At 41.4% G+C, this 12,407-nt stretch overlaps 1 protein-coding gene across 4 annotated transcripts in view; it reads left to right on the forward strand.

Annotated features, from left to right (window-relative positions):
- Positions 1 to 12,407, forward strand: part of Mcm9 (minichromosome maintenance 9 homologous recombination repair factor) — an 83,750-nt gene that overhangs the window by 43,144 nt on the left and 28,199 nt on the right. For all 4 annotated transcript variants that reach the window (XM_063235099.1, XM_063235101.1, XM_063235100.1 and 1 more), the window contains exon 8: positions 5,929 to 6,103. In XM_063235099.1, the coding sequence (XP_063091169.1) occupies positions 5,929 to 6,103 (175 nt within the window). The remainder of the gene's footprint in view (positions 1 to 5,928; positions 6,104 to 12,407) is intronic.

Below are 12,407 nucleotides of genomic sequence, written 5' to 3' on the forward strand. Positions count from 1 at the left end.
GCCCTCTGTGCATCAGAGCTGAGGAGATGAGGAAGACTGTCTGGCCTTACTCCTCCAGTAACAGCTGGGTATGAGGGAGTGCTTCTTGACTATCCCAATCGGGAGGAGAGTTCCCGTGCAGCTCTCCTGGGGAAAAATGGAAGGAGATGAAGCTAAAATGGAAGTGTGCTTAAAATAAGTGCTCAAGAGGGAAGCTCTCCTAAGTGACTTAAGTTTCATAGACTCCTGCTAGTCTTAACGAATTTCAGATTCTTTTGAGTAATTTTTGTTGTTTTCTGTATGCCCTCAGTGAAACTTCCACAAACTGTACTTGGTTGCAATTTTAAAAGTAATTTCCACCAGTTATGCTTGCTTCCCCGAGGAACTTCCCTGGAGCCTCTCACACTGCTGCTCCTGAGCTGACGGCTCGTGCTCTTGTTTGTACCCCGCTTTTCCTCCTCGGTTGTTCTAGAGTGCAGTCACTCCTGGTGCCACTGTCCTGCCTCTGTGTCTCTGAGGAACCTTTATTAGAATAGACCACTGAATAAACTCTGCACACTGGTCTGCTGAGTGTTGACTTAGGATACAAGCAGACCATGAGTCACCAGGAATGTGAGTGCTGTTGTTACCCTCTTGTCATTCTTCTGCCAAAATTGCCAAAGACTTAGTTGAGCAATCTCAGTGTTGTCCTGCAAAAGACAAATACATGGTTTTGACATACAGCAATCTCTCCTGAGGGCACAGGCGCTAGTTGGGGAAGGAAAAGGGTACCAGCAGGAGGAAGAAATGTTCTTTTGTCGACCTGGGGATAGAGACTAGGTTGAGAGGCAAAGCCCAGGGAACTCAAATGTGGAATTGAACATTACACAGATTGACTTAAATACCGGCTGATGCAGTCCTTAAGCTGAGTGTGCTTCCTTCTTGAGCATACTCTTTGATGTTAACAGTAAATATTTGCTGAGGTACTGAACACAAAAGTCCTCTACCAGAAAAGGAAAAGAATTGGGGACTAACTTCTCTACCTTGGCTGATTTTGCTATTTTAGCACCAAAACCCCAAAATTTATTTATCCTCAATATATTGACTTTTAAGCACCAGAAATAATATTTCTTTTTCCTTCCCTGCCTTTCCAAAGACAGAGATAACTCTTTATCCTATCTCAGAAATTAATAAAAGTAGGAAAAAAATTCTCAGGTGTCCTTGTTTTTGGTTATCTTTGCCACAGAATACAGGTAAGGTTGCAGAACCCTCCCACACTTCAAAGAGTGGCGGGGTGGGATGTGACTCTCAGAACCTTCTGTCCTCCACATGGCTGCCTGTTCACCGCACACATGGCTTTTAACGCTGACAGTGGACACTCCAGCTTTTTTTCAGGAGTTTAATGAAAGTTAGGTGCTTTGTAAGGCAGCCTCCTGCTTTTATTTATTTATTTATTTATTTTATTTAAAGAAAAGGAAACGAAAAAAAAATACATGGAGATAAAAAAAAAAGGGTAGAAATAATACTAAATTACAGACAAACAAAGGGTAAGAAATTGCCGGTTGATAAGTTACAAATTGTCATCTTCGAAATGGCTGTTCAGGTTCAGGTTATAGAATTAAAGTATTTAGAATGACATTCAAAAAAGTGACCCTACAAACCATTCTGCTCTATGGTCGAACAAAAGCTCTGTAATATGATTATCAGTCCCACCTATTTGTTTTACATCTCAAAGAGGGTAAGGTTAACCATATCAAAACAGAACAGAACATTTAAAAAAAAAATAAAAAACAATTTAAAGAAATACAGATTTCAAAGCAAGTCCACTGGAGATCTACCTTATCTAACTGTCTCTAGCTTCTTACAAATAGTTGTCCCTAACTTCACCCACTTTATATACTTATTGCATATTATAGAACTAATCAAATCATTACAGGATGATGGAGTCTTTTTAGGTCCTCAAGTTCCAAATTAGGGAAGACAATAGCAACTACCATCGCATCTCTCATTCTCTTTGTGATAGCAGTCCCCATCAGCCTCCTGCTTTTAAATACCTGAGATCTTCCAACAGCCTTCTGTCGATGGCTGTGTGTGAATCTCAGTTATTTCTTCGCATTGCATCCACAGCATCTCTAAATTCCCGCAGGAAAGAACAAGGAGAGGATGAAGAAAACAGACAGAAAGCTCAGGTCAGGTGGAGCCCTATGGAAAGCAGAGACTGCTCAACCACCACAGTGCATTTACGCATATACCTGTTATGCTGCACCACCTTGCTTCTCCAGTTCACCTCTGATGCCCCTGTTCTCCCACCACACCTGTTCACCTCTGTGCTCCGTGCCCTGGGGGCGCTCCTTGGGGCTGTGTGCTTTCTTTAGGCTCTTGAGCAGGGAAAGATCTCTCACTCAGCAGCTCCCAGTGTGTTTGAAAGCTGCTTCAAATTTATGTAATTCCTCTTCTATAGTATCACTCTCTAAAATGCCCAAAGTTTTATTCCCTCTGTTTTTTTTCAAGCTAAACGTATTTCCTGCTCTAAACTAATCTTTAGATGGTATTATTTCCATGCTTGCTGTGATCTCATTACCCTGCTCTGCACTATGAGTATTTCTTTCAAAATTGAAAAGCAGTACCTTTTGCCGAAAGCCAGATGCAATGTTTGGATTGCAATGCTGTTCAGTGTCTCTTGCAGCTCCTCTATGTTGCTGCTGCAGCTGGAGACGACATGGAAACACATTAGTGTGGGTGTGTTTAGGTTTCCTCCTAGCATGGGAGTTGGTTCCAGAAACTAGTATTCAAGGAAATGAGGCATGGCATTTTTAGAGGTTAGCCAAATCACTTTACCACGCTGTATTGATCAAGGTAGTCAAGAAGGCCTGCTATAGTAGCCAACTTTCCATCACTGTGACAAAATACCTGACAAGGCAAATCTTGGGGGTTCATTGTGATTCCTGGTTTGAAGTTGTGCTCCATGGTCCTGGGCTCCATTGACTACAGGCATGAAGGGTGGAAAACCCCATAGGGACCCTCGAACAGAGCAGCCTACCGCCTTGTGGACAGGAGTTGCCTGGAGAGAGGACAGCACTGGGGCCATGCAGAACCTCCTAGGGAATCTTCCAGAAACCTGCTCCAGTGAGTTCCCTCCTACAGAGGGGCTGGAGACCCATCACAGATGAACCCACTGGTGAGGCTGAGCTTTCGTGGTCCTCTCACCTCTGGACACTGGTGCCTTGGGGCTAAGACTTCAACATGCTGAGCTGCGGTGAGTGATGGGGTAGATCCAAACCTTCGTGCCTGTCTTGCTTCACAGCGGAGCGCACACTGAACAGCTCTTCACGGCTTTATTTGCCATGTGTATATTTTCTATGATAAAAGTCTGTTTTATCGTGCTCACTTTTGAATAAGTTTTTTGCTTATTTTTTACTGAATATTCTGAGTTTTTATATGTTCTGTACAAAAGGTTTGATAAAGTACAGCGTTTGCAAGTATTTTCTTCTCTTGTGTGTCTTTCAGATTTTCTTAACATTTTCAAAATTCTGTTGGGTTCACAATAAAAATGAGCAAAAAGTACAGAGCTCCCTTACGCCCTCCTTTCCCCATTCACCCGGTCATACATGTCCCCCTCCCCTCTGTCAGCATCCAGGCGCAGAGCTGCACGAACCCTTCGTCGCCTGCAGGGGTTTACTCCTGCACATTCTGAGTCTCAACGAGTGTGTGATGTATGTATGCACCCTTGTAATACCATGCAGAACAGTTTCACTGCTCCGGAAACAGCCTTCTGCACACTGCCTGCAGATCCTTAGGTGCTTCAACCCTAGTAACTACTAATTTTTTAGTCTTTAGTTTATCTTCTAATTGTTTTTCTTTTGCAGTACTGGTAATTAAACCCAGGGCCTCTCCCTGGCCCCATATCTTCTTGATTAAAGTGCATGTTCACATCTTTTGCCCAATTTTTAATTCAGTTGTTTATGTTCTTATTGTTGATTTCTAAGACTTCTTTTTATATTTTGGTGACCAGTCAGATGTACTTTTGCACATATTTTCTTCCAGTCTTATACCTTTTCACTTTTTTGGTTAACAATCTTTCACAGAACTGAAGTTTTTAATGTTTGTGAAGTCCAATTTGTCACTTGTTTTTGGACACTGCTTGCTGTGTTGTATCTAAAGTCACTGTCATATTCAAGATCATGTGAATTTCTCTTGTGTTACCTACTGGAGCCTTTGAGTTTTGAGTTTTACAGGGACTTCAGCAAAGACCTCCATCTCCTGTTTGGTGCTACAGTGTAAGGCTGCAAAGAAAAACTCAGACCAGATAAACATGAAAGGGGGAACTAGGGTGGTCACTGCTTGAGCAAAGACCCCAAACTAGCCAGACCTGTGGTATTTATTGGTTGTACAGTCTATAGAACAGGGTGAGAAGCCTACATGTAGTTGCTGGGGGATAAGATACTGATGCAGCGGTGCTTATAAAAGACAGAACAAAACATTTTTGCCTCAAGAAGAGACCCAGGAATAGGTCATGCTTAATACTTAACTCTTTTTTCAAATAAAATAAAGTATACTTCTGGGAAAGGAATTTGGGAGGAATCACTTGTCATCAGCTGCCATATTATCTCATATCAGAGTCCCCTGCTTCACAGGCTATATCTCTGGTCTCTGATGTGGCTGTTGGTGGGAAGATAATGCTGATCCACTTGCCATCCATAGTGCTTTTGTGAGTCCTGTGGGCTTTGGCTCGCCTCACTGCTCAAAACAAGACAGCTGTAGGCCTGCATGCTTGTAGCCCGCTCTGGGCATAATCAACAGGGCAGTCTTCTGGACCCTCCTGTGTACTGACACCCCTGTGCCACAGCTCAGGCCCTGCTATTTAAAATGACTCACTTTGCTTTACCTGTAAACCTGCTTGTGATTTATTTCTTGGCTACGTGGGCTCCAAATGTCCTATCAATCTACTTAGGACTTTTATCCTGAACAGTGCAGGAAGCATAAGAGCTCCAGAGACAGCCACCAGTGAGGAAGAGCAGCAGGGACCCAGCATCTAGCATTGTGCAGTGGTGGCCAGCAGTAGCAGACATCAGAAGCTGGCTGTCACCCTACAACAAGCTGGCATCACACAGTAGTGTGGCAGCAGCAGAGCTATGTCAGCTACTGGCATCCAACATCACTTGGTGTCATTTGGAGGTGTCAGGGATGCTAGCAGAGCTGCTTCATGATTTCCACCTAAATTGAGCAAAAGAACCCTAGGTGAATTAGTAACATTCCTACAGAGTATCTCTGTTTTATTTCCTTTTCATTTCTTTCATCAGTTTTGTGATTTTCCTCATATAAATCCTGTATACATTTTGTATAACGTATATTTTGTATATGTTAGACTTTTGTCTAACGTATTTCATTTTATGGGTCTTGATGTTTCAAAGTTAACATGTTCATCTTTGCTGTTTAGAAAAGCAGCTGATGTTTTTTGTCAATTCATTCTACATAGATGATCATGTTAATTGTGAACAAAGATAGTTTATTTTTTTCCTTCTCAGAAAGAAAAAAAGAAACATGAGTTATGTAGAAATGTGGTTACCTTACAGCTTGAATATACATTTTCAACCAATGGAAGTCCACTTTGAAACAGTAGTCTGCCACCTCGTGGGTGCCAGTATGTTATAACGACAGGGTGTTTCTGTTTGGCTCCTTTGCTCCTGTGTCTTTGCAGTCCTTTTACTTGCAGATAAGAAGGATTGACTGTGTTCACATACATGGCTTTCATGATTGAACTCATTTTGCTGTTGTTATTCTGAGTACACTGTTACTTATTTGATCAATTACAAATAAGAAAAAGCTTTAATTTCCCCTGCAGTCTTCACTCTTTGATGCTCCTTTTTAATGCAGAGCTGTGTTTCTGGCCTATGTTATTTGCCTCTTGCTCTTCATAGGCGCGGGTTATACTTCTGAAAATGAGAGCTGATGTAACCTTCTGGTTTCCAGGTCTGACGGTGACTGCTGTGAAAGACTCAGGCGAGTGGAATCTGGAAGCTGGGGCGTTGGTACTCGCAGACGGAGGCCTTTGCTGTATAGATGAATTCAACAGCCTCAAAGAGCATGACAGAACCAGCATCCATGAGGCGATGGAGCAGCAGACAATCAGTGTTGCTAAGGCTGGGTGAGTGCTCCTTAAAAATCTGTGGGAACAGTCACTGGTGTTCTCGGAATATATCAGTCAGCACCCTTTAAGGTATATAAGAAAGTTTTTCCCTCTTAGACTATAGTGTGAAGAAATAAAAATGACTTTTAGGAAAAATACAGCACGAATGTAGGTTGACAACTAATTGGAGATATTTATACAGAGATTTCTATGCAAGATTCAGTTCATTATTTCAGTTCATTAAATACTGTGTATGTAATCTGGGCATAGTGCTATATTAGGAATTTTGAAAGACTAGAGTCTGCTAAGTGGCCTTCTTCTTATATGTCCTAATGAAGAGTGGACCACATCATATGGAAAACTAAATAATGATTACATTAATGTAAGATGAAGGCCTTCTGTGACTCATAGTGGCTTAGATGGAGATCTGTGACTCTCTGACTGTACACGACCAGGGAGGGGAATATCAGCCAGGTTCAGGTAGAGAGCTACTCACCTAGGCCCTGCGGTGGTTGGTTGGGCATCCAAGCAAATGTCAGGCCAGAATCTCAGCCTCAGTGCTGCAGGTGAGGGTGTGTAAGACCAGCTGACTTGGTAAGTCAGCCGGCAGCAGTGTCTCAGCAGCATGGTACTGGGGGCTCGGAAGACATGGTACTTGTAGATCCTTGTACACTAGGGAAAAGCAAGGGGAGTGAGAGGAGAAGGGAGTGAGAACAGAATGTAGTCACAGGGAAAATATACTGGAAGGAGCCAGGCAGAACTGCATCAGACCTATTTATTTCTTCACTCACTCGGTGCAAACCTGTATTTGTTATGAACCTGCCATGTGCCAGGCACCATGCTAGGCACTGAGAAGCACACAGCGAATGGGGTGTTGTCCTCGAAGTCTTGACCATTTTTTTGGGAAAGAGAGACAAAAATGGCATTAAAGTGATAAGTTTATAAGAAATGTGCCTTGAGAATGCAAACCTTAAAATAATTACTTACTCTAAACTCTGGCAGCAGAAAGTAAACATAGTCTGTTCAAATATCTACAAAGACTGATTTATCTTCTTACTGTGTCTCCATTTAACTGACACCTTTGGTAGTTAGTAGAATTTATGGTTTATTTTCATACACCTTTTCCAGAGATAATCTGGGACATTTTCCAAGATTCCTAAATAACCCTTTTATTAGGAAAAAACTGAAACGAATTCTATGAATTTTTTTAAAAAATACAAAATTAACAGTGGCATGTTAAATTTAAGTATGTTAAAGTGAAAATATTTTGTTAACTACCCCCAACTGTCTTACCGCTATAAAATATGAACTAGTGAAAAAAAGAGAGTGGGCAAGGATTTAGCTCAGTAGCAGAAGCGCCTGCCTGGCAAGCACATGAGGTCTAGAATTCAATGCCTGGTACAAAACAAAAAAACAAACAAACAAAAACTACTATTAACCTTCTGTGCTGTCCATAATTTGTGTTGTTGTTTCCACAATTACTGTTCTGTAGCCAAACATTGCATTTATGATACCAAGAGTTTGAACAATGTTATCATTACTATAGCACCTTATGTTTTGCAATAGCACTTTCCACATTATCGGGGATAAAGAGCCAGTTTAGTGTTCTTTGCAGTTGGTTATGGAACTATATCTGTGTGTATGTGTGTGTGTGTGTGTGAGAGAGAGAGAGAGAGAGAGAGAGAGAGAGAGGGAGAGAGAGAAGGGATTGAACTCAAAGCCGTGCAAATGCTGGCTAGTGCTCTACACTGAGCTGCACCCCCCTTTTTTGTAACCCCTCCCTTTTTTGGAGACAGTCTCACTGTTACTGGGGCTGTTCTTGAACTTCAGTCTTTCTTTCTCAGCCTTCCAAGTAGCTGAGAAGCAAGCATGCAAGACTCTATTCCACTGAGAGCCATATTTTTATAAAATATAATAATAATGAATTACTAAAAATGTGAAAGTTAAAGGCAAGGGCATATAACATACAAACCTAAGTTGTTCTTCTTTAAGAGAAGCCTATCCCACCCTAACAAGAAAATTCAGGTAGCCCACACAAATTATATATTTCCTTGAATTTGTAAGAGCTGAGGTCACAAACAAAGCAAGGCAACTTAATTTCTAAGTATAACAAACCCTTCCAAGAAGAGTTGGAGCGCACAGATTGTTGCATGTTTGGCAGAGTGTGAGGAAGAAATGGCTGTCACAGAAATGAATGAGAAGACATAAATAAATTTAATTCCCTGAAGTGAGGGTGTGTGAGCATATCACTTGATAATAACATGCAGCTCCGAGAAAAAGGAGTGCTCTCATCTGCACTCCCTTTCTTGGTGCTCTGCACCAGATGCAGAAGATGAGCAGCGACACCCTCCTCTTGTCATCAGTCACATAAGCAACAAGATGACTGCTGCTGGGTGTGGACGTGAAAGCACCAGCTTCCTGAACATCTTTCACATCAATAGCAATGGTTTCATCACTGGGTGCCAGGCAACAAACCTGCACATCCCCAGGGCCTCTAAGCCAAGGGTAAAGGCTTCTCTGGGGTTGTGGACTGGGAAACCCTTCCCTCCCCAAGGCCTGGCTAATGCATACTGCTTCTAGAAGAAGGGTAGAATAAGAACCATCTTCCTCAGATCCTTGTATAAGTTGTTGGGCTGCAGGCTGCGGTCTAGAATGTGTCCCACTGGATTGAGAATGTGCATCTCCACCATCCAGAGAGACCCACCTTGATCACCCAGCAGCACCCCTTGTTAATCCTTGCCTGGGTCTGTGTGGGGCTGCTTAAGTTCGGTTCCCTGTTGGGGCTGAGTATGACATATGCAGTAAATCACTTCTCCTGTGTCAACTAAACATTCAAAAATAAAAACAAGAGTGTAAACAAACATATACCATGGAAACAGTAAACCTGACTAACAAATTACAAGAAAATAAAACTCCAAACCAGTATCCTCCATGTACCAAAACATAAGAATTCTTTCCAATTCTTCAGCAAACTAATCCAACACTATATAAAAAGGACTCTACAATATAATCAAGCAAATCTTATCCCAGATTTTCAAGATTGGTTTAACATTTGAAAACTAATCAGTACAATTCACAATATTAACAGAATTTTAGAAATCCAATAAATGAAGATTTTCTGAACAAGATTAAATATTCATGAGTAAAATTTTCAACACATTAGAAAAGTTCCTCTGCCTTTTTTAAGTGGATCTGGAAAAAAAAAACTAAAAAAATATTGCAAGAGCCAGTCATGATCATCTGCATAGAAATTTCCAATTACTCTGGTAAAAGCTATAGAACTAAGCCACATATGGTAGTGCATGCCTGTAACTGAGGAAGGAGAATCGTGATTTCGAGGCCATCCTGGATCATATAGTGAGGTCAAAGCCACTGTTAACTACATAGCCAGACACTTAGAACTATAAACAAATAAGATAATAGAACTAATTAATGAACCTAACAGCCCTCATAGGATATGAAGCCCCCTCATAGGGAGCATATAAAAACTTAATTATATTTCTGTGAGCTGGCAATGAACAGTTAGAAATTTAAGCAAATTGTACATGTAAAAAGCATCTTAAACCAGAAGTGTTTAGAGGTAAATCTACCCAAAATATGCAAAGAAGGCCAGAACTCAGGAGCTTCAGGCAGGAGGATCACTGCGACTTCAAGATTAGCATGAACTATAGAGTGAGACCCTGTCTCAAAAACTGCAACACACTGATGAAGAAATTAGAGGACCAGATACACCTGACTTTATTCATCAGATAACTTATATTCTTAATATGTGTCTCATTACTTTTCTCGCCTTGCTGGGACAAAACACCCGGCACCCAAAAATTAAGGATAGAAAGAAAGATTTTTTGAGGTTTCAGTTCATAATCAGCTGGCTGCAAGGCAAGGTGGCATGGCACTGGGGCAACACTTTAAGACGGTAGCCAAAGCTAAAGGGAGAAAACAAACCTCTTCTCCTGGCTTATATTGTATGCAGGCCATCCCCACCCTTCAAGATGGGTGTAGCACTGACAAAATCTCATCCTTTGCACAGGAAGTAAGAACCCTGGCTCCCTGCAGAGTCTCTTAGTTAAATTTCTAAACTGCTCAAGTCGACACAATGTATCAACCATAACAATATGTAAGTTCTCCCCATCTATAGAGGACATTTTTGTATAAACTGGTATGATTTTAAACTTTATACAGAAAAACACAAGAACTGAAACAGTCAAAGCAAGTTTGAAAAGGACAAAAATGGAGAACTTACTATATTTTGAAATTTACTGTAAAACTTCAGTAATAAAGACATTGTAGCTTGAGGTGAAGATAGATGTAGATTGGTGGTCTAGAAATAGATGCAGTGAAGTCCACTGATTTTTCTGAACGGTACCAGGGTAATTCAGGAGAAAAAGGATAGTCAGTTAAAAGGATGATGCTTGGACACTTGGATATCTATAAGCAAAAAAGTAAAAGTTATCTTGTTTGTAGCAGCTTTATTTGTGTATCTTGTTTATAGAAGCTGTAATTATAATTACCTTAAGTTGAAAACAGCTCAGAAATCCATCAAGCAATGAAAAGGTAAATACGTCTTACCAGGTATTGTGGTACATGCCTGTAATCCCAGCACTCAGGAGGCTGAGGCAGGAGGATTGCTGGCAAATTTGAGGTCAGCCTGGGCTACAAAGTGAATTCCAGGCCAACCTGACCTGCAGAGTGAGACCCTGTCTTAAAAAGATTTAAAAAAAAAAAATCCCTGCAGTGGAATACTACTAGCAACATAAAGGAACAAACTTGCATGTGCAGCAATATGGACACACCTTAAAGGATTCTGCAAAGTGAAAAATGCCAGGCATGAGAAGCTGTGTGGTTTATGATTTCATTCTTATAAATTCTAGAAAAGACAAGATCGAGGAGAGAAAGCTCAGTAGTTGCTAGAGGGTGCGGGTTGCAGGGTGACTGTGGAGCACACCTCAAAGGGTAACTTTAGAATTGTGTGTTCAGACCATAGGATCACCCCTTCATCCTAAAGACAAGTGAACCTGTGTATTTATGTATTTTTTATTTATTTTTTGTGGAACCAGGGATCAAACTCACAACTTTGCACTTGCCAAGCAGGGGCTTATGCCACTGAGCTAAATCCTCAGCCCCTATATATTTATTTTTAGAAAAGTTCTGAACACTTACCCTTGCATCCTTGTCTCTTCCTGACTTGGTGTAAGACAGGAGGGGTGCACAGAGCGGGGTTTGAGTCCTGCGGTGGATGTGCACAGAGAGACCATGAAAGATGAGTGTACGAGAGGATGGAGAGGAAGTACAGGGCCCTTCTTTAGGGTGGGTCACACCTATTTTTTATGGTGGTGATGTGGATTGAACCCAGGACCGCACACATACTCAGCCAGGTTCTCTACACTGGGCTATGTCTCCAGCCCCAAAGGAAATAATTTTAAGAATAAACTACAAATCAGAGTTCTTTGTCTGCTGGAAAGAAGAGGACTCATAGCTTGGAGACAAGAGCTTTGAACTTTAATTATGTTGCTGCTCAGTGTTTCAGTGTCTTCTTTAAACTGTCAGATATTCAGTGTGTGTATTAGAGTTGGCCAGGGAAGCACTTCAGGATTTTGACTTACAAGTTTTTCTCGGGGGCCTCCTTTTTAGACCACTGCAGCATGGTGAGTATCGTTGTTATGGTTAGTGTGCTAAACATTTGTATTATTATGGTTTCAAGATAAAATCCTCCAAATATTTCTGTTTGAGATTCTACTGAGTATCATGGCCTTTGAATTGAGACATGGATCACAAAGTACTTTAGCCTTCCAGTTTCTTTACATTAATGTAAGAACTTTTACTTTGCAAACAATTTTAGCATATGTATTTTATTTAATGATTACCATAATTTAGTGCATTGAAGTGTAAGATCACTGTCGCGAAGAAGGCCCTAAGGATCCAGCTCTCATGAAAAATCAAGGGGTTTTTATTGTCTGCGCATGCGAGGGACCCTCCGACCGTCGGTGGGAGAGGGAGCAGGAGGGTGCCGAGTAGGCAAGTGCAGGGTATATAAAGCCGAAAGCGCGAAGCAAGCGTCGGTTACAGAAGCAGATGGCATTGGTTAATAGGGGTCCTGTCGTTTGCTTACTGGTGGGTGAGCTATCTGCTGCAGGTGGATTGATGTTTTTGAAAACGCATATCCTGTCTGGCAGTGTCGATAGTTCATGGTACTCTTATTTTTGGGGACGACGGATCACAACTTCCCTCTCAGGTCAGAACATCTGGTTGTTCTGACCGAGTGACAAGGCAAGAGGAGTTTCCTGAATGTTTTAACTCTTCAGAAGGAGTGAGAAGATCTTTG

The sequence above is a fragment of the Cavia porcellus genome, unplaced genomic scaffold (assembly GCF_034190915.1).
Source record: "Cavia porcellus strain 051 isolate PalLab524CR breed Dunkin Hartley unplaced genomic scaffold, mCavPor4.1 scaffold_24, whole genome shotgun sequence".
NCBI classification, from domain to species: domain Eukaryota; kingdom Metazoa; phylum Chordata; class Mammalia; order Rodentia; family Caviidae; genus Cavia; species Cavia porcellus.